This window comes from Neopsephotus bourkii, unplaced genomic scaffold (genome assembly GCF_033783945.1).
Source record: "Neopsephotus bourkii isolate Nb327-2 ecotype Australia unplaced genomic scaffold, CSIRO-AGI_Nbou_v1 NB_1638, whole genome shotgun sequence".
NCBI classification, from domain to species: Eukaryota; Metazoa; Chordata; class Aves; order Psittaciformes; family Psittacidae; genus Neopsephotus; species Neopsephotus bourkii.
In genome coordinates this window covers 7,248,036-7,269,987 of record NW_026902113.1, presented here as the reverse complement: position 1 = coordinate 7,269,987, position 21,952 = coordinate 7,248,036, and the positions used below count along the sequence as shown (strand labels likewise).

The 21,952-nt window shown below is 38.2% G+C and overlaps 1 protein-coding gene across 2 annotated transcripts in view; it reads left to right on the top strand.

The window, feature by feature from the left end:
- The window catches only part of MICU2 (mitochondrial calcium uptake 2), a 143,781-nt gene that overhangs the window by 77,642 nt on the left and 44,187 nt on the right, over positions 1 to 21,952 (top strand). For both annotated transcript variants that reach the window (XM_061374588.1, XM_061374587.1), the window contains exon 2: positions 4,610 to 4,757. In XM_061374588.1, coding sequence (XP_061230572.1) covers positions 4,610 to 4,757 — 148 coding nt within the window. The remainder of the gene's footprint in view (positions 1 to 4,609; positions 4,758 to 21,952) is intronic.

The window sequence follows — 21,952 nt, the reverse complement described above, 5'->3', positions numbered from 1 at the left end:
GCTTACACCTGAAAAGTCATCACTTTTTTGATGTCATTAAACTTGATAGTGAACTTCTAGTCTCTGATGCCAAGTGTAGCAGGTTGAAGTCCTTAATTCATATTAAACCAATCTGAACAGTATTATTGTTGGTTTAAGAAAATGTTGTGAAAAAGATGGCAATTGAAAGGCCTGACATCATCATGGTGTGTTATTTGAATATGTGACCACTGATGGTACCTGCCTCCACTCTGGACGTAGAATCTCCATATTCCTTACACACTTTCTGGTCTGGCCAAAGCACGTAATACCTCTGCCACCACCTCTTTTCCTTCACCTTCTACTCTACAGTTACATTTGCCCAGATTTTCATTCTCTTCTGCAATAGAACTGTGCGGATGTCTTTGGTGTGAAGGAACATCAGCCTTTTTTCATGGTGCTTTATCCCTCCCTGCATCTTCTGGACGGTCTGTCTAGACAGCTAAAGAAAGTCCCTGTAATTACATTCCTGAACTGCAGTTATCACCGCTCATTACAAAGGGGGCCTGGATTAACTGTATTTAATGGAGGTGCTGGTTCGGTAGCTGTATGAAGCTCCAGTGGAGAGCTCAGCTCAGTCATCATCATAACTTCCCCGTAGGCGCTGGCGGGTTGCTATTAGGTCCCTGTGAAGGTTTTTTAGTCCAGATTGCAAAAGCCCAGGTTGCTCAGCTTCCAGATGCTCTCTAGTAGAAAGGATCTTTGTGAAAACTTTCAGGTTATTTTTGTCATAGGTTTTGTGCAGAATGCACAGCCAATTTGGGGAAGTTTCAGCCTTTATTCTCATTACTGTCAAGGCATGAAAGTTATTAAGCATTTTTTAAATATTTTGATAGGCTTTTTATTTTGCCTGTACATGTTTCACAGTCCTTCACTGAGGTCTGCCTTATGTGGAACTCCATAAATTAAGGTGTAAAACATGGGGTAATTGCTTTTGTTATACTTCTGCACTTCTGATCGTTGCACAGTGGGTTTTGTTTGGTTAGGATTTTTTTCCTTTAACATACTTGGAGTATGCTGTTGAGACTGTTGCAGTAACCACACTAAAACGTGGTGGGAAAACAGAAATAAAGGTACCTACCATCTTTATGGCAGGTAGATGGTATAGATGGTTTTGTAGCTGGTATAAGTGGTTTTACAGCCATTGGAATGCCATGAATTTTCAGTCTGAGGCCATACATTGCTTAGAAGTAGTAAGCAGTTACTCTTGAACAGCTGAGCTCTAGCACAGCCCTGGCTGAGCTCCTTCTGGTGTGCAGGGACCAGAGCGCTTTCAGCAGACACTGAGCTTCTCATATACGGTGACAGGACATCGGAAATTTTGCAAAAGCTTTGAAAACAAAGTAGGAGATGGCACAGCTGATGCACTTCATCCCATAAGGTCTGCTTGTCTCATTTGTGCTAATATTTGAAGCTGCCTTTCATAAGAGGTGACCCATATTCCGGAGGCCATTCTGCAGATCAGGGACGTTAGTTTCATGAAACAAAAGCTTGGTGAGTCACAAGTTATTGTAATTCTGGTGGCAATACATTCTTTTCCAAACACAGGGTGATCTTCAGAGTTAAAATGTGAACTTGTATCTGTCTATTTCAGTTAAAATTGTGGATTGCTGGAATTCAGTGCTTTGGTATCCGTAACAAGTTTAGCTTTAGATGGAATTCAAACAAATCCTGCAAGACTTAAGAAACTTGAAAATCCAGTTGGTTTGAAGACATTGTAAGATTAGCTCTTCTTTTCTAAATATTTTATTTTGTGTTTGTGCAGAAGGGTTGTTTTTCATTCCTTAATTTTAGTTAAGGGACAACTGTGAAGCAATTTTCCATTTCTTTTAAATTTGCTGTAGGGCAAAAATTGTTCCTGTTGTTAGAAGAAAGAAATTATTTTAATAAGAAAGCTGCATGTTTATACCCACCAACTATGAACTATTCATATGATATCTGCAGCATTTGTTGAATCTTGTTAACTAAGCAATTACAGAATCACTTGTCCCCCAAAGTCTTAAAAAGAATAAAGCTAAAGATCTCATTACATTACATTTATTTTTAAACAGTGTTTTCCAGAACATACGGATCTGAATCACAGAACAGCAGCAGGGCAGCTTGTGTGTAGGCCATGATGAAGCTCCATACTGTGTAAGAAGCTTAAGGCAGTGCTATTGATACAAAGTGGTCATATCTAAAACAAAGCAAACCCTGGCTTCAGATGCTTATAAGTAGCACTCATTCTCCTTGCATATCAGAATATTACAGTTTTCGTAAGTGGCTAATGCTAGCAAAAAGGTGCAAGGTGTAGGATTAAATGGCAAGTTGCAGCCTTCTATTTAGAACTATAATGAAGTATAACATAATATAATATGGTAATAATTTTATCCAGGCTGTGGCTGTAGGTCTTCCAGTTGTACCCTTTTTCCTGAGATCCCCAAACTGTACAAACGTATGGTCCCAATATCCTGTTAGGGACCATGGTGAGTAGAAAAAAAGGAAACCTAATGACACAAAATTGAAATGTTTCATCCTCTTCTCTGATGTCTCATTGTCTGGTGAACTGTTTTTCCTGTTTCTTCAATGGACTGGTTATTGGGCTCAGCTTGTGGTCTACTCTCACATTCCAAGAGTCCTTCACTTCGAAGAAGTTGATTGTTACTCTTGGACTACGCTGGGTGCCATTATTTGGGGCTGCCTGTATCAGTACAAGTCCTCCATCTCTTTCCTTTGCCTCATCAGCCTGACACTAAACCTGATGTTTTCTATTTTAACTTCAGAGCCCTGTCTGAGAGCTAGAATCTATCACCCAAAACAGCTTATATGTTCATCATGTCAGCTAGATCCCCCACTGTCTTTGCCACTTCATACCAAAGTCCTGTCATGTTGTTGGCTGAGTAGAGGAAATGTAACTGCTAATGCTTGATTCTGCAGTTGTTCAAACTCAGCAGAGGAGACAAAGTTAGCAGTCCCCATCCTGGAGGAACAGCAATTTAAAACTCAAGTGTCAGAAATCTGATCACAGCTTTTAAGTGGTTCAGTCTCATTCCCTTCTGTCTTGCCACTCCCTGGATGTGTTCATACAAACACACATGCACCCCATTACCCGCTATGATATTTGCAAGTATCTGTGCACATTCCCAATTTTCCTAACAACCTCCCATGCAGCTGGTGCCTCTTACCTTGCATGTTGCTATACCAGTCCTGACTGCAGTAAAACCAAGAGAGGTGTTCCCACTGGTCTCCTCCCTCGTTCATCCATGTACTGTCTGCCTGTCTGTCTACCACCACTCACCCCATAAACACACTCAGCACAGCAGGCCCTATGTTTTAACATCTCATAGTGAGACCCTAGCTGCACCTGCAGCTGGTCTGAATCTAACTAAGAGCCTGTCTCAGAAGTTTGCCAATGTGCAAAATGCAGCATACACCATCACTATACTGGGTTGCTCTAATGCCAGGCAGTCCATAAGAATGATCCAGAAACTGAAAATTGCATAAACAAATAGTGATTTTTTGCTGGAAGATGTGATGCAGCACCTCAGTAGGCCATGCCCTAGGCTATACCTGCTCATCTGCATCACACATCGAGTAATGCCACAGACACTGACCTAGCCACAGATCCATCTTGGTATTTACTGACTTGTTTCAAGTGTGTTCAGGTTGAGATCTTGGTTCATAGTCTTGGATTTTTCGTGCTTTTTCTTTGCTTTCTCACGTCTTTGAACAGTCCTAAAATTGAGTGATGCTGCTGGTGGTAAAATTGTTCCATGTTCAAGTATGCACAGGGTGTTCTGAATTTTAAAGTGTCTTGGTTTCCTGTTTTCACTTACTGTCTCTGAAATCCTAAGAAAATATTTCACCATGTCTGTGTTCTCTCTTGCTGCCACTAACTGTTACTACTCATCAGAATGTTGTCAACTTGTATAATTTTGATCATGAATCTCACTATTTAAAGGGGGGATGGAAGTTGGAAGGTTTTTGTTTGCTTAACAAATCGACTCTTTGGGTTTGGTGATGAAATATCTGACTTGTTGGTGTTTTCATTGCTTTTCCTGTTTTTTCTAACTTCTCTGAAGGTAGGCCCATACTTAAACTCGTTATTCTCCCATCTTAGGAGTTGCTCCATATCTTGATAACTGACTTCAGGAGTTATCATGCAGACCACATTTTCAACCTTTGCTGAACCAGTCACTAATCTGGCAAAATACTGTTTGCTGTTTGGTCGGTTTAGTTTTTTGTTGAGTTAACAAACTGAATTTGGCTTTAATTGAATTTACCTAGACTCCGACAAGTAGTAGAGCTGGCAAAGGAAAGGGTGCAGGACCATATGGCGAAGAGCAGGGGAATAAGAGGTAAGGGCAGCCTTTGGTGACAGCAAGCCATTAATCTAGCTCAGCTGTGTTGTTAAGGCATGCTCTCAGTGAAGCCAAATTTAAATGTCATTCATTAAATTGTGCCATAAACATTTTAATTCTTGGTAGTCTCTTCTTGTGGCTACCCACAAAATACTGAAGTTAATCAAGATCAGGTGTAGGATTCTTTCTAATTACAGAGTTGGTCTACAGATGCAGCCATCTTTCTGCATGGATGTTTTTTTCTGTTTCAGAAGGAAGATGCCATTAATGTGGAAATGGATGAAAGACTGTCTCTTCGGAAGCATCGCTTCATGCGTTTTGCATCATTGGAATATGAAGGAGAGTATTACATGACACCAAGAGATTTCTTGTTGTCAGTAATGTTTGATCAAGTTGAACGTAAGTTGTTTTCTCATTAATGTGTTTGTGAAGGAAAGAAACTTGCAGGTCCCCTTCAAGATGTAATTTGCCAGTCACTGGGATAAGATCCTTTATTTGACACAAATCAACAGAAGCCAGTTTATAAATGTTGTGCATATGGATTCTTACAGGCTTTACCACCCTTTTACACCAGTGAATTTATACTGATGATTTAGAAATCTGGTGACTTGATGAATGAAATTACATCTCTGCATAATTTGCATATCTGATCAGTATGTAGTTCCTCAATTACTTACATGCCACAGAATATAGTAGGAGTGTAATATAATAGTGTTCATAACACTCCTGGCCCCATTAACTGTCTATCCACTTCACCAATAAGTATTCTGTGACCTTATTTCTTAGAAGAAGCAGTGATGGCAGTGACTTGAATGAGTGTAATGAAGCATTGAGCTCAACTCTAGGTTTCTGGTTTCAAATTTCCTTTGGTTTATGCGAAACCTAATTAAAAACAAATCAAAATTGTATGCATGTTCTTAAAAAAGTACTTCTAAAAGCATGCTTTATGAGGAGAAGATAAGACAAGCACACAAATAAGAAGTGCCCTAGGTGGTTGTCCTCTTTTCCTCCAAAAAATTGGCTTTTATAGCTTTCCAAAGAATTTTTTGCTTTACAAAAGTTAAATTTTCCAAATTTCCAAGAGGGTTGTCGTTCAGAGGATGAATACTGTCTTAGTACCTCTGCTCCGGGAGAGGGGTAAATCCCAACTTTAATCATTACATGCTGCAGTCTGCACATACCGACCAGGGCAGCACATTGTCTAGCAAAAACCATTCATAGTCTGGGATGTTCTGCCCAGATGGCTGCAAATGTCCAAGTCATATGGGGGTGCTGAACAGGAAATACAGAAAGGAATTCAAGGTACTGTGGAAAGGCTAGTGAGACAGGGAGAAGGAAAGAGACTGAATGCACTTTGATTCAAGCCTCTGGGAAACCTGGGGCAAAATAGAGTTCACTGAGTTGCAAGTGGTCAAAGAAGAGGAAACAAGAAAATAAGTTTTTTTCTGTCTGCCAAAAATCTGTAGGTGATAAGGATACATAGCTTCACTGCGAACACACAACTTCTAGTATTATACAAAGCTGAATGTAAATCCTTAGGACTTTATGACCTTGAGAGTCATGGAGACTCTCAAAATAACTTTTTTTTAAATAGATGGCTAACAAAAAGAGTTATTTCTCCTTAAAAACTTAGGTTGTTAAGTTAAAAACCTAGAAGAGATTTTCTTTTACGTTTTCCAGTCTGAAACAGTGAAAGACAGTAAATACTGAAATTTTCAGTTTTGAAGGTGTGGGTTTCAGACAGTTGTCTGTGAAAGCAAGGTTAGAGAAATAAGTGTTTTTCAGTCTTAGCTGTTCATACATATTAATTGGTTACTCCAAGTATAATAGTGCACATGCAGATTTTTAATGAAGTGGTATGTGGGTAAGGTTTATTTGTAATGCAGCCAAGTTAATTTCAGTTACTTTGCTAATATGAGCAGAAAACAGCATTAAATAGAAAAAAAAATTAATGACAAAAAAACACATGAACAAAAAAAATCTTTGAACTAATGCATATTTAGAATTTCAAATTGAGATCAGGCTTACAACAATAGCACCATAGACAGTTCATAGAAAAATATTAATCTAATGCTCCTAAACATTTGCTTAACCATCATTGATGTGAATTCTTTAGGCAGTAGCATAAACTGAACCGTAAACAATTCTCTTCAAGTCACATTTCTAGGGATTTTAGGTTTTCTTGTAACTGCAAACACTCAAAGCTTTTGTTAACAGAGAAATAAGATGGTTTAGGTATTTTAAAGTCAGTGGTTTGAACATTTTGTTTAGAAGAGTTTCATACAAGGAAAATGAACAGACCTATCTTAAGTGTCTGCCTGGGTATATTTAGACTAGATGAAGGTGGTTAATTTCATAGCAAAGCATCAATTATTTTGGGAAACTTTCTGCTTATATGGTAAAATTAATTCCCTTTCACCCTGAACAGTGGTTTTAGAAACAAAAACAGGCATGCCAGCACTAATACTAAAAAACCCTTTGCATACTGGCATACTGAGATGCAATTTTAACGTGATAACTGCATACGAATGGTGAGTCTTGTAATACTGAAGTTAAATCTGCAATTATTTGGTTATTTGCTACCTATTTTTTATTAATCACTAATAAAAAAATATGCAAAATTCTTGGAAAAATTTGAAACACCTTGGCAATAATCATTCATCTTCATAGCTATTTGCTTGGAATTTGCCAGTGGTTGTTGTATATAAGAATACGGAAGGCTTAGGGCTGTTCTGAGGTTTTGCTTCTGCTCACTTTTTTACAGATAATAGTCAGGGACATACGATCAGCCTCAGGGGCAATTTAGCTGTGCACACCAAGAGATATTGCTGAGGTTGATCACAACATTCTGCTCCTTTGTTCCTGTTCAGAGATAAACACTTCCAAAGGGGAAAAAGGCAAGTGAAAAGGGGGGTTGAGAAGTTACGGATTGCAAATTCAGGCCTTTGTCCAGCTCCCTTGGGATTGTTTTGCTTAAGGTTGCTTGTCATTGGAGAATTACTTTGAAATCTCCTGTTAGTTCTTAAGCATTATTAAATGTAGGAGAAAGTAAATGCAGTGTTGTGTAAACCAGATAAGTTGTTGGTGCTGGATCAAAAATGCTGATGTTAGAAAATACCAAAATATTTTAGCTATGTCCAGGTTGTCAAGTGAATTCCTGTACACACTTGGTTGGAATTTATTACAGAAGCAGGAATCTTAGGCGTGCCCCTTTGACAAGGTTGCAAAACATGTAATAAATTATGATTTATTATAGAACACTTCCCAGATAAGAAAACAGTTGAACTGTAGTGCAAATACATCAACTGCCATCCAGCCCAAGTGATCATGAACCCTGCTTGATAGACTTTAGTTCACTAGTTTTACTCATGTGTTTCCTGGTGTATGGGTCTCTCTATTACTCCTTTTATTTAAGGTAGGCCGAAAATTGTGAAATCTTGGTATTCCTCTTGATTAAATCACACCTGCAAAGTTATTTACTGTCAGGGTGATAATGAAGAAAAATATTTACAGTGCTGGCATCTAAGGAGATGATAACTGATAACAAATGCAGGGTTTCCTGACAGACTTACTTTGTTCTGCATATTGACAAAGCAAAGGGCTCTTATAAGGGCAGAAAAGCGCCATCAAAAAAAAAAAAAGTGCTTGCTTTAAAATGCAGTATTTTACATTTGATTACTTTTGTAAGTATTGCCTAATTCTATTGCCGTTAGTTATTTCATGGAAGGAAGTAGCCACATCTTTATAAACAGTGCCAAACAGTAAACGAGATGTGGTAGCATAGCACAGGATTTGTGCCTGTACAAAACACCTGAAAGAGTCTGCAAGATGTTCATGTGAATCATCATGTCTGATGCAACAATAGTTTAGTGGAAAGCTGTTTTCTGTTACCATTCTTGTTCTGTACTGTTACTGTTCTTATCATAATGTAAAAACTTCTCAATGTCTAGTAATATCTAATAAGAATAATACAAACTTGCTGTGTTGCATTGAAAGTTCTAGCATCCTACCCATGGCAGAAGGGTTGGAACGAGATGATCTTTACGGTTCCTTCTAACCTAAACCATTCTATGATTCTGTGATTATAGGCATAAGGGTAAAGCTCAGCTGACTTACACTGAATTTTCATTTCAGTACAAGAGTATTTTTAGAAGACACTTCCAGCTTCGTTTAAAACTTATGCTTTAAAAAGTTGCACATGCTTAGGCTCATATTTCAGATTATGTAACCAATACTGTGTTAGAGCTTCTCCATGGAAGTGTTGCTGGTATACTGTTGTTGTAGAACATATATGAAAATCTATATTAAATTTTGAAAAGGACTACAGGAATCCTTCAGAAAATGAAGATTTTGCAGTACATTAAATCTGGAGTATGCTTATGTTCATTCTACTGGAAAATATTCTACTACAGAAATACCTTCTTGTTTCAAGTAGAAGACAAATGTTCAGGTTAGCTCGTCTGATAACAGTTGATACCTGGTAAATAAAGATCATGATCCTTCTGTATATTCTCAGATTTAATGTATCATAACAGCTTCACATCCCAAATCACTCCTTTATCTGCAGTAAAACAGATTTTCCTGTGTTCCATAGCACTAAGCTGCCAGAGGCAGTATTTCCACAGTAGAGTCCTGTCTGTTAGTGAGAGTTAGTGTATTGTAAGTTTGCTGGGAAGAAACTGTTTGAGTTGGTTAAGCTTTCTGTAAAAACCTGATTGGCACAAGTTTGTGGTATGTTTGCAGGTTTGATGGGATGTGTGGCTTCATGTCATAGTATCAGCATGATCATGACTGACTGAATCTGCGGAAGGATAGAGTGCAAGGCTGCAATGGCTAGAAGATTGAGTTCTCCATTATCCTTAATAAAGATAAGTGCTGGTGCAGTCAGTGGGATTTGGAGAGCCAAGAGGGCCCAGCTAGTAAATGGGCATTTCGGAACAAGCTGAGCCTGCTCAGTCTTTCTGTTTCTGGATCTTGAGTTTTTGCCTCTAGTGGGAGTTCAGATGCCTAAAATTCAGCATCTTGATTTTGACCTGAATTTCATATACAATAACTAATCAGACTGATATGAGTCATGCATGAGAATTCAGAGTCAAAAACTAAGATTTAAGCTTGTGTAACTGGTGAAGCTCCATACGGGAACTGAGGATTAAAATGCTGTATGGAGAGCCACTGGCATACCTGGGGACGGAATGCAGTGAGCTGAATTCTGCTGAATTTCTAATGCATTAACAAATAAATCATTTTCTCTTTATCTCTGTATTTAGTACTTTTTAACACTGATGTGGTGGTGTTGCTCATATCCTCCAGACACAGTAAGATCTCCACAGGCTGGGATATGTAGGACAGAGGGTACAGGTTGGGGGTTGACCTGCTGGAAAGTAGTGAAGGGGAAAGGGACCTGGGGGTCCTGGTGGCTAGGAGGATGACCATGAGCCAGCAATGTGCCTTTGTGGCCAAGAAGGCCAATGGCATCCTAGGGTGTATTAGAAAGGGTGTGGTTTAGTAGGTCAAGAGAGGTTCTCCTCCCCCTCTATTCTGCCTTGGTGAGGCCACATCTGGAATACTGTGTCCAGTTCTGGGCCCTTCAGTTCAAGAAGGACAGGGAGCTGCTTGAAAGAGTCCAGCGCAAAGCCACAAAGATGGTTAAGGGAGTGGAACATCTCCCTTATTAGCAGATGCTGAGGGAGCTGGGTCTCTTTAGCTTAGAGAAGAGGAGACTGAGGGGTGACCTCATCAATGTTTACAAATATGTAAAGGGTGAATGTCAGGATGATGGAGCTAGGTTTTTTTCAGTGATGTCCAGGGATAGGACAAGGGGCAGTGGGTGTAAACGGGAGCATAGGAGGTTCCATGTGAACATCAGGAAAAACTTCTTTACTGTGAGAGTGACAGAGCACTGGAACAGGTTGCCCAGGGGGGTTGTGGAGTCTCCTACGTTGGAGATATTCAAGGCCTGCCTGGACAAGTTCCTGTGTGCAGGGGGGTTGGACCAGATGATCTCTTGAGGTGCCTTCCAACCCTTGGGATTCTGTGATTCTGTGACCCTTGCCAAGTGCTAGATGGAAGGTAAAGCAAAGGCAAAGAAGCAAGGTGGTGATTTAAGGTCATGATATAAATCTCTTCTGCATTCTAGAAAAATGAAACAAATCAGACATTTCTAGCCAAAGCTTCTTAGTCGTTGTTTGCTCATTTCTTAAAGTGGGGTTGTGGGTGGAGGAAAGTAATGTTCCTGTTGAGAGATTTGCACATAAGCAAAGATAAGGAGATTGCTGAAAATTTCTGCTTCTGTAAGTAGCCAATACTGTGAAATTTTCATCTTCAGCTATCCTTCGTCACCAGAGCAGTGTTAGGAAGTCCTGCCACAACCCTGAGAAAGTCTTCAAAGTAATATATCGTATACATATTGCCTTTCACTTTCCCTTAGCTGTTCAAATACAAAGTTAAAGTTTGGGTTCTATGTAAAATAGTAGATCATTTTGGATAAAATGTTGTACCTCAGCCAACTGTTGGTAAATAATATAAATAAGGTGGGGTTTTTTTTCTTTTCTTCTTTGCAATCGTGCATTAGCATTGATAACTTAGATGGGCTCTCTAATGCAACACCAACGATTTTCATGGGATTGGTATATCTAAAAATTTATTTGAAGGAAAATAGTTCTTTATTTAGAAACAGTAGAAATACCTAAGAAGTTCCTGTGATCTTGATAATGCGTATGTATGTCTGGGCATAAGCTTTGTTGTGAAATTAAAACAGAGACTAATACATTTTTGTAGTGGTTGCATCACAAGGGTACTACATAACAGAATCAGGGATGGGATTCTTGAGGGGAAATGGGGTCTTCCTCCCTGCAGCAATCAAATCTGGTTTGTTGGCCAGGCTGCTTTTTTGGTGCATTAACCTCTGGCCACTGCACTGACTCACTTGTTTGCTTTCATTTTTCAGAAAACCTTGTTGAGAATCCAAAAAACAGATGCACGAGGTGCTGCAATTAGAGCAGATGTGTTAGGCAAGAGCTGGTTTACAGCCATCACTTAAGAAGAAGCAGGTTTTAGCATATCATTGCACAGGGAGAATTTACTCCTTTTTTACTCCTGTTTCATTTCCATGCCTTGAACCATTGCTGAAAGTACCTGGGACACATTCCTTATAAGGTCAAACAGGAAAATATACTTTTGATCCTTAAAATTATACTGACATTGTATTTATTACATTTATATTTTTGTGGCTATATCTGCATGAGGCAACGGTAAGGTTGTAATAAGCTTGTGACTTTGTTGTGCTTAATTCTTATTTTTCCCTTTGTGGCATTGCTGACTAACTGGGGACACAGAATCAGAGTTCTTATCTCAATTAACTGCAGTGCTTACTGTTTAGGTAAAATCTTTCGCATGATGTTATGTTTTGAAAATACATTACTAGATATTTAGCTTTCTGAGAAACAATTGTTAATGAGAAGATATATCGCAGCTTCTCAATGCATGAAAGCAAATTTTTAAAACTCAGCACAAAAATAGTACCATTAATAAAGCTGGTCAGGCTTCTGCAGAGTGGTGAGCAAGAGGCAAGTGATCTCAACACACATCTTGAAGGATTTAGTTACTTAAAGTGTGAAAGTTATTGGTTATTTAATGGCATCTGAATGGAAAACAGATTCCTTGAAACAAATGAAAATATATTGTACGCATACAGAATATTTGTAGTACAAGTAATGGAAAGATCTGGTTATTAATAACGGGAGTCTGCTTGTATAAACATTGGATGCCTTAGAATTTCAGAAGTCTTGCAACAGTTTCTGCTTTAGTCAAGTATTCCAGTTCTGTGACAGGCTACCATGATATTTAAAATACTTAACACAGAGGTCACTTTTCTTTCTTTTATACATATGATGAAATTTCAAGAACTTGTGCAATCATTCTTGTTCTCTGAATATTTTTCCTATTTGTAAAGATGTTTTCTTCTTGTAGAACATCACACACTATTTCAACTACATTTGTAACATACTGTCAGCATACCACAGAAAACATCTCTGGGATTTTTTCCATCATGGGTTCTGAATACTTTTTGACAGATTACTTCAGTATTATTTTTTTTAATAAATTCAATGGAACTTAGGCAGTTCTGAAACATCCTGCTTAACTGACAATTAAGTCTTAACAGATGTAGCGTGAAAATCAGACTCTAATTTTTTTTTTCACTCTTAAATGTATTTTAATTTCTTGCAGCATATGTCCTTCCCACAGGCAGGTATTGGTTTGTACCTAAGAAGTAGTCTGTTTTCAAAATTCCTTGGGTTATGTTCAGACATTTAGAACTGATGGGGATCTGGTGGGCGCTCACTGGACAGCAGCAGGTGCCAGGAGTGCAGGTCAGGCTCCTGCCAAAATCTAATATGTTCTAGCCTCACATTTTTTATTGTTTGTAACTCTTTCAGTGCTGATGGTTCTGTGCTTTGCCTTAGGGCAGTACTGACTTTTTATTATGTTAGTCATATGATTTATTCTTTTTTGAGTAACCTTGATATAAGCGCTTTTTTTTTTTTCCTCGTGCATATTCTCTAAGAAATGTTACATTATGGTGGTTTTTTTTTTTAATATCTAAGGTAGAACTATTGAGGATCAATCACTTTCCTTCTAGGCAGTAGCAGCAGGCAAGCTGTGCATGGATTGGTAGATGAGAAGGGCTGTCCTTACTTGCAAATGGCTGGGGGTCTCCAGGGAGGGCTTTGAGAAGTTCTGCTGCTCCCTGTTTAGAAAACACTGGCCTTGATCTCCTAAGGGAGAAACTACCCATTTTTGATCACTTTTTTCACTCCTCAGCCCTGCACCTGCAGTGGGTTATAGCGCAGATTGCACTCAGTAGCCTTGCTGGTCTACTATGAAACAAAAGTAAATCCTGAGCTCAAAGACTTTTTTTCCATGTGTAAAAAACCATGCAAGTTTCTCTTGTTAGAGCCACCTGCCTACATGGCAGTGCCCTCTCTTGGGCTTACCAGCATCATTATTGCAGAGGTGAATACAGCCAAGAGCCAACTCTCTGTAATCAAACCAATCTTCCAACATTGTCCAGTCCACCAGAGAGCTCTGGTCGTCACAACACCATCCATAAAGCTGGTGAGCACCTAGGCATTCTGCTGACTACATCTTTAGTTAAGTATCTTTCCTCTCAGACCTGGAAAAGCTGTGTGTGGCTGAAAGCATAAGGATTTTTCAGCCATAGATAACAAAAGATACCATATTTTCCAACAAATCCTGCCTTGGTTCTTATCATGTGAAAGATAGTTCAACGATACTACTAGGTCCAAATGCATCCTAATTGGCTGTTCTTGGTTATCAGTGTATATATACCTATATCAATATATATATATTGATATATTTCTGACTGGAGTATCCTGGGACTTTGTTCACCAAAAGCTGCAATCCTACCTGGCTTAATAAAAATTTAAAAATGGGCTCCTTATATAGAATTTGAATATAAAACATGGACAAGACAGCTGCCATTTGCCTTTGTTCAAACTATTTCAGTTGTCTTTCAGAAGAGCTGATGTTTGAAGTCTTCAGAATGATACAGCTCTTTTTCTCAGGTGATAGCCACCTTTTCAGGCCTTGAATGCATGTCCTTTCTGTCAGTACCTCTGGAACTACTGGGACAGTGTAGTCTTGCTGCTGCGTTGGTATTGGCAAGCACTTAGTAAGTCACGTATCCCACCAGAGAAACTGCCAGTTCCAGAAAACAGATGACTTTTGTCTTTTTTTGTTCCTCTACAAAGATTTTTTGGTTTTGTTTTTCCTGGGGAAGAGCAAGATATGTGTGTTCTTAACTGTGGACTGGATCCAAACCATTGCAAGCCTGACAGAGCAGATTCTTATAATAGAGAATACTAAAATTAGTCATTTTGTCTCATGTGGATGGGCATCTACTTTTCCATTGGGACTGTATTTATTTACTGTGTCTGACAACTCAACAGTCACCCACACCCTGACATAGCAGTTATTCTCTGTGGATTTTTTGGTGATAGAGAATGTAAGAGCTCACTTCTGTTTCACTGTCCTGGGGGAAAAATATAAAACCTAACCTTCAAAAATTTCATCTGCTTCTCTGGCTTTGTTGGAATTGGCAAAAGAGAGCAACTGTTCAGCAGAGAAGAGCACCAGTCTGCTGCTGAAAAAGTAAGAGGGGCTTTAAAACCAGTATGGTCAATTTAAAAGTACAATGGGCAAAATAAATTACTTAACTCTTTCGGTAAAAGAAAGCCATCTATTGTTTGCTTTTGATTTGCACCAACTTTGAGAATTGTAAAAAGCCTACTTAAAATTTGATTCACATTTCAATTCAGTCTCTTTTTTTCTGCAGCTAACATACATGTTCATTTCAGGAGGCCCTATACTTTATATTCAGTACTGTTGTAAGGAGGAAGAAGAGTATCTGCTTAGTCGTACTGTTGTAAGAATGCTTGTATTTATTACCACAGCTCACCTGAGTTTGTGTTTGTAATGTCTTGTATTAATAATGTCTTGTAATATATTACTGATATGTATCCTCTACTAAGGTGATACTTAATGGCTTAGCACTTGTCTTTAGCATTTCATGGCTGTGTGATCATATATGTTCTAAAAGTCAGCTCCAATTTTAGCAGGAAATACAGAGTTAAAATGTAGACCTGTTACACACTTTTCGTGCTCAGTTTGAAGTAATTTCTAACCACTGCTTGCATCGGAAAACGGTGGCACAGTATCTCCTCTGTTACTTGAAAACTCTTCTGATACCCTGCCTAAAATTAATCTATTTAAACCCATTTGCTCTTGTGCCAACATTTCACATTACCTAAAATAGGGGTTCTTTTTTTCTTTTGAACCTTAACCCCATGATGCATTGTAGATAATTAAATTACCGCTCAGTGCTGGACTTGTGAGGTTAAGAAAACTCAAGTTTATTTCTGTCTCCTCTGGCTGGGTGAGACCATCCATTCCACAGCTTTATGTAGGTAGCTGTGTTCCACGCTTTTCTGAATCTGATTTCTTTCTGTAAAGTCTGTTTCATTCCCTGGTGCACAGCACAGTCCACTGGCAATCGCTATGGCCTAAGAGAAGTCAAGAACTTCTTAAAGTTAATACTGTTGCTGAAACATCTGAATTGTCAAACTGCAGCTTCATTCAAGGAGAAAAATGCTACAAAGCAAGGCTCACTAGAGCAAACTCTTCTAGCCTGTGCTTCACTTGCAGTCACTACATGCAGAACAGCTTCCAGTGCCATAGGTGCTTTGGTCCTCATTTGTATCTCCATGTGTCTGCCAGGCTGATAGTAGTACAGTAGAGTAAATTATCGTATGTGTTCTTAGATTGAGAAATTTTTAATGTAATCATGGAATTGTGATTAAACAGAAAAGGAGAGGTCTGGCAAAGAACATCTTTTTAGAAGGTTATGTACAATCACATGCTTGATGCCCCCAGTTAATGTACACCTTCAACAAGAATGGGAAAAATTGTTCATTTTTTCAGTCCAAGATTCCTCCGGAGGAGCCATTAGTTTTGTCAGAGAAGCCGAGTATGGCCTGAAGGAGCAGTGCAAGGATAATTAGAAGCAGTGAACACAGGAGCCCAATGCAGTAAAGGCTGCTGCAATTTAAATCAGATATTAGTGGGAATTTTAATGTAAAGTCTATTTATGCATTTTGATTTGCCTCCTCCATTATCTTTACTGAAAGGATATCTCTGTTCTATTTCTGTTTTGACAGACTTACTATGATGTTTCCTCTGGTGCTTAATAAGATCAGAATTCGTTTCAAAATCTGAATATAAAATTAAAGCCAAATGTCTTTCTGGGGTTTGTTTCATCAAATTATTTGAATTTGGAGGAGAAAGGTTTATTCCTGAGGAAATAAGACAATTCTAGAAAAGAATAACTTATTTTTTTGAAAGAGACTATTGATCTTTTGTCTAATTTTTTTTTCTTTCTGCCAGACTTTTTTCTGTGAAGAGTTTGAAGTCACAGAGTCAAGGGATGACTTATCTTTGCTTCTGTTACTGGGTCTCCAAAGTTCACCCCTTAGAGCGGAGAATGTTTCTAGCGGGTGCATGAAACTTTCTTTTCTGCTGGTAGGGAAGGCTGATAGACATCCTGCCAGTAATTTATTATTAAATATGCTGTTAGCAACATTATTTTTTTTCTAAATTGCAAAGTAACCAAACCATTTTGGCTACTGCTAAAAGGCACAATTCACATCTGTTTTTAAGCTGTTCTGTGATTCCTCATTACTTTAGTTCTTCCCAGTCTTTTAGGGGAGTTCTCAGACTTCTCACAATCCCACTTTTCTTCCAATTACCACCTTATCCTTTGAAGAAAGACAATGGTTCAAATTAGTTTTATGTAACAGTCTGGTATTCTGAGAAACTAATCCAAGCTAGAACTCTCCTTTAATCTTTTCATGTGGCAAAAATAGGATAAAACTTTCTCAGCTTGAAATATAAGAGCATTCTGTTATCACTTACATACCCTACAAGCCCCTGCTGTAAGAAAGCTTCCCAAACATCTGTTAATTGCTATGTGACAGATGTTAATGATGTATAAACAAGTCAGACTCAGCAGGGGCTGTTACTGGTTTGCTCAGAGCTGCTGTATGTGCTAATAACAGAATGAGCTAATCTTAGAAGTAGAAAGAAACTCCTGGCTAATTTAAAGGTAAAAGTGAGAATGACGTGGGCTGTCAGCTGAAGGAAAGCAAGTCAGACACTGAAAGGAACTCCGGTTAAACACAAAAAAGAGAAAGAAAGAAAAGCTAGAGATTGCAATAATGCTTGAACCTGGAGAGTTATGGAAATAATGAAGTAGGGCTGTGCAGGATCAGTAAATGCCCAAAGTGATAGACAGAATTCTGTAGGAAAATTCCCAAACATGGTCATTAGAATGTGCTTATCTTCTCAGGGTGGCAGTTGGAAAAAGTAATGTCATCACTGGGGTCATCTGTATTAAAATGGCCTTCCTAAAATTTACGTGTAAGATTGCACTTCAGAGCCTTATAAAGGGAAAAGGTTCCTTCTAGAAATTCTGACATGACAGGATCAGCTTAATTCAGCTCTGAATAGCAATTCCCTGTATCACTAGTCATCCTGTAATCTCCAAGAATCTGAAATATTTGAAGTGCTGCAGTACTGCACCTATGCCAAAAGTTTGCCCCTAAAACAGCATTTTTATTATGGTTTTTTTCTTTCTTTTTTTATGCTGACTCACTTATCACTAATGGCAGTTAGTTGCAATTATTACAATTGGGCTGGGAAAAAAAGTGATGCATTATGTTCTTCTAGAATAGACATCTGGTAATTCAGATCATCCTGGTACTAAAACTAATTGCAAAATGGCTATGTTTATTTGGTGAGTGTTTATTTATCCTTTTCTTTCAATGGATAATGTCAGGAGAGTGTGAAAGGATGAGGAATAGATTGATAATATCACCAATTTCAAAAAATACAAAGATCTTAAGTAAAATCATAGAATATTAACAAGTGAATCAGAAACAACCTTGTGTGCTTTCTTCTGTTTAGATTCATCATGTGGTTTAGAAGTTCCACTTGTCCACATTCAACACAGATGGTAATTAATTTCCTAAAGCATTTCCAAGTTTCTAGTAAGGAGAGTGATTTTATCCCTTTTTGTCCTCTTGCATAGATAATTTGCTGTTTCCTCAAGGAAAGACTACTGCAAAGCAAAGGTGAATAGGAGCTACAGCTGTAACTCGCCCAGGACACCCCACGCAGTAACCGAACATCATCTGTTGGGTGTTCATCCTTTCATTCCTAGACAGAATTTATCTTGGTTATAATTTACAAATTAGCTGTACTGTAAACTGAATAACAATGCCCTCAGACATCTGATCACTGTAAATTGCGTGTTCATGATTGGGGCTGTGTTCTGGAAGATAAGCATAATAAAGTTCTGAATTTTTGTGACATTTACCATGCTCTGGACAGCAAGACAAAATGTCTCAGGCCTTGAACACAGTGCTCTTATTAATGAAATTACCAACATAGAATTGTTTCCTTTCAGTCAAATTCAATATTTGCTTTTAAATCAACACTTAGTGCTCTCATGTCTCGACAAATAAGGCAAAAATATCTTTTCCTCCTTCATAGGTAATCAGTGAGAACTGAAGCCAGGATAGTCTTCAAGTGCATAAGAATAGAGTTGTCTCTGGTATAAGCAAGGGGGGGAAGATCCAAAAGTCCATGTAAAGCCTATCAAAATACTTTTCCTTGTATTTGGCCTTAGTATAAGTTACAAAAGCACCTAAACTGGTATTTTCCTGTTGTAAAGTTGGTCAGATGATTGTATTAAATTAGAAGGATGTCTGTATTCATAGTCCTTCTAGAAACAAACATCTGCAAGCATACTACTCAACACCCAACTGGTCATGATTTTGGGAGACCTCCCAGACTGCTTGAGCTTTTTCCAGTTGTCACCATGAGAATTACCACCATGATCTCCAGAGTTCCCTTCTAGTTTCAACTGTTCTGTGAATGAGACAATTTCCCATAACCACAGGGAGCCCCATTTCATGGGTCTTCCCACAGGCTTCTCTAAAAATCCTGAGACCATCTCTCACAGTCACTAAAAAGGCGCTGTTTGTGTTGTATTCACTAGAATCGTTACCACCGGGAAGTAAGTAAGAACAACAAGATGTTGGAAAGGATGTCTCTGGGGGATGTAAGGCAGCCCTAAAGGAGTCAAATCCTACATATTTGATGGAAAGACTAGAGAATGAAATAGGACAGTCACCGTCGGCACCATCATTAGAATAGTGCACCAATAGAAACTGGACATCCTGCTGATGAAATTTCTAGATTTCACAGATGTCCTTCTTCAGTGCATCAGTCTCTCTGTTTTTTTCTTTTTTTTTCCCCTTCCAAAGGTCTGATTAGGGATTGCTGGAATATGATGAACAAAAGTTTACCGAAGTGGTATTTCTAGCAAAATTCCACAGTACGTTTCCAATGAGCTGTCACCTTGTGGAACATTTTTTTACAATATTTCTATGAACTTTTACTGCCCATTGCTGTAGTGAAGTAAATTAACGTTTAAAAGAAAAATACTTTTTATCAAAAGAGAAAGCATTAATGATGCTGTAAAAAAATTTGGTATGTGATAGGATGAAACAGAGAAAAAGTGAGCTACTCTATAAACTAGAACTAAATAGCTTTTTATATTTACAGGAGTCTTGAGAACCCACTCAATTTATGTGAAATGTCAGTGCTCCCAGTTACTTACCCACTGCAGTAATTTGAATTGGGTTGATGCACTAATATGTCAGCTATTTACTGCTTGGACACAAGCACTATGAATGCCCTACATCTGAACAGAGTTATGGTAACAGACTGCATTTTTCAGGCTGATACCATGAATAACTTCTTCACTAATTTCCAGGTTTAATTTTGAAAAGTTATTTTATTTTTTTCAGTTTCAGTAGGAATAAACAATAACAACAGTACCCTGAAGGTTGTACATGGATGAGCAAGTTTAAGAAAAAGCAAACTATTTCATAAACAGAGCAGATGAATTAATGTCATTATTGTCTTTTGAACTTCAATCATACAATTGTTTAGGTTGGAAAAGACCTTTAAGATTATCGAGTTCAACCATAAATCTAATGCTGCCACATCCACCATTAAACCACGTCCCTAAGAACCATGTCTATACAGCTTTTCAATACCTCTAAGGATGGTGACTCTCCCACTTTCCTGGGCAGTTTGTTCCAGTGCTGATAACCCTAATATCCAGTCTAAGCCTCCCCTAGTGCAACTTGAGGCCATTTCCTGAACTACAGTTAAGTATTAATACTATCTTTTGAACGTGTGAACGTGTATCTGTGTGCACATAAACTGATGAGATGATGCATGAGCAAAAGTCTGTGGGGAGCAATAGGACAAAGTAGGTGACTCACGTGGTCGTTTCTGGCCTCGTTATCTGTAGTTCTTGCATGTTAAGAGTGTTCATTACATATCTAAGTGCAATAACTAAACCATACAGTTACTTTATATAATTTCACACAGTTTGATATGATTTGCAATTTCTGCTTAAGGGATAAATTGCATCAAAGCAAGAAGCTGAAAAAGGCAAGCCTCTCTGACACATGCCCTCTCTTTCTGTGTTCCAGGGTTAGTAAGGTAGCTTTATGCTGATAGATTCCCACAAAAAGGATGAATTCTTCACCTGGCACCTCAGCTATTTGTCAGCAAGTGAATCCAATTTATAATAATTAACAGTCTTTAATACTCTTGTGCCTAGTCTTTAACTGTATTGTTAGTAATATTTTACTTTTTTAAGATGCATGTGAAAAGTAACAGTTTGTCATGGTAGGGAAGATTTCAGATATGTGGAAGAATAGAAATTGTAAAGGGAGTGTCTAAATGAAGCTATTGGGATAGTTGCTACAGTGGTGATGGTGGCTGTATTGAGCACATATGCCTAAATAAAGTCTTGCACAGTGAGGTAAGAATCTATTTCAGATGCTGTTAAGGTGCTGACCTTTTCTTCCTTTTGATTGTGTCACACTTAATTTGCACACATGTTCATTCTGAATCCAGATTAACCTTTGCCTACAGTTAAGATGCAATTTGCTCAAATTGTGCATTAAGTTAGATTTTAACTGTCATTTTATTATTGTTCTTCTTATCCTACTTTATTTGTTGTTCTACTTTTTGTTATGCTTATCTTCTTTAGCTGTAGATTACAGAGCCCTTAGGCTGAGGATCATGACTTCTGATACTGCCTAGTAGAGGAACAGAATTAGACCTTTAGTGCTATGAGGCTATCATAATAGTTTATCTTCATTCTTTGTTAGTACCTTAACATAGCACATGCTCCGATGCTATAGCATTTAAAAAATTAGTCTTTGTTAGCAACAGGAGGTAACAACGTAAAGCGTAGTGATGCTAAGGAAATAATCTGTTCTTTATTTCAGAGTAGGATTAAAGTTCATTAATTGAGTCTTCTTGAAGGGTTAGTCTATCTCATGCTGTCAGTTTTGAGACTACTATCTCAAGTCTAAAACTTTTCTTGAGTTGGGGCTCTGCCTTCCTGCTCTCTGTGGAAGGTCCACGCCTTTGTACAGATTCAGGAGATGCCATCCATCTCAAAAGTCTGAACTGCATAATGTTCTCTCCAGCTTGGCAAGAGTCATTCTCCACCCTTCTGGTCTCAGAATATGTATTACGGATACAGCTTATTCCAGGTAATCTTAATTGTCCTTTATAATACTTTACTGATTCAATTATGTAGCCACTCTGCCTCTTGAACTGTAGTACACTTTGCCCGTGTATCTGACAAAGTTCTTGATAAAACAGCAATACATGCCCCCAGCACTGCTAACATTGGGCTGATAGATAGGAGGTTGGAAAAAAAAAGATTACAGATATAACAAATAGAAAAGGCAATCATGGTGTGAATTATCTGGCTGTGTGCAGAAGGCTTCATCTACTTAATTTAGATACATAAAAGATTAATGTCAAGTCAGAGCAAGTGATTGTAGCATCTCTTTATAGTTAATGGGAAGAAATAGGTAAGTCCGAGGCCTACCTATCTCAATCAGGAATAAATTGCTTTT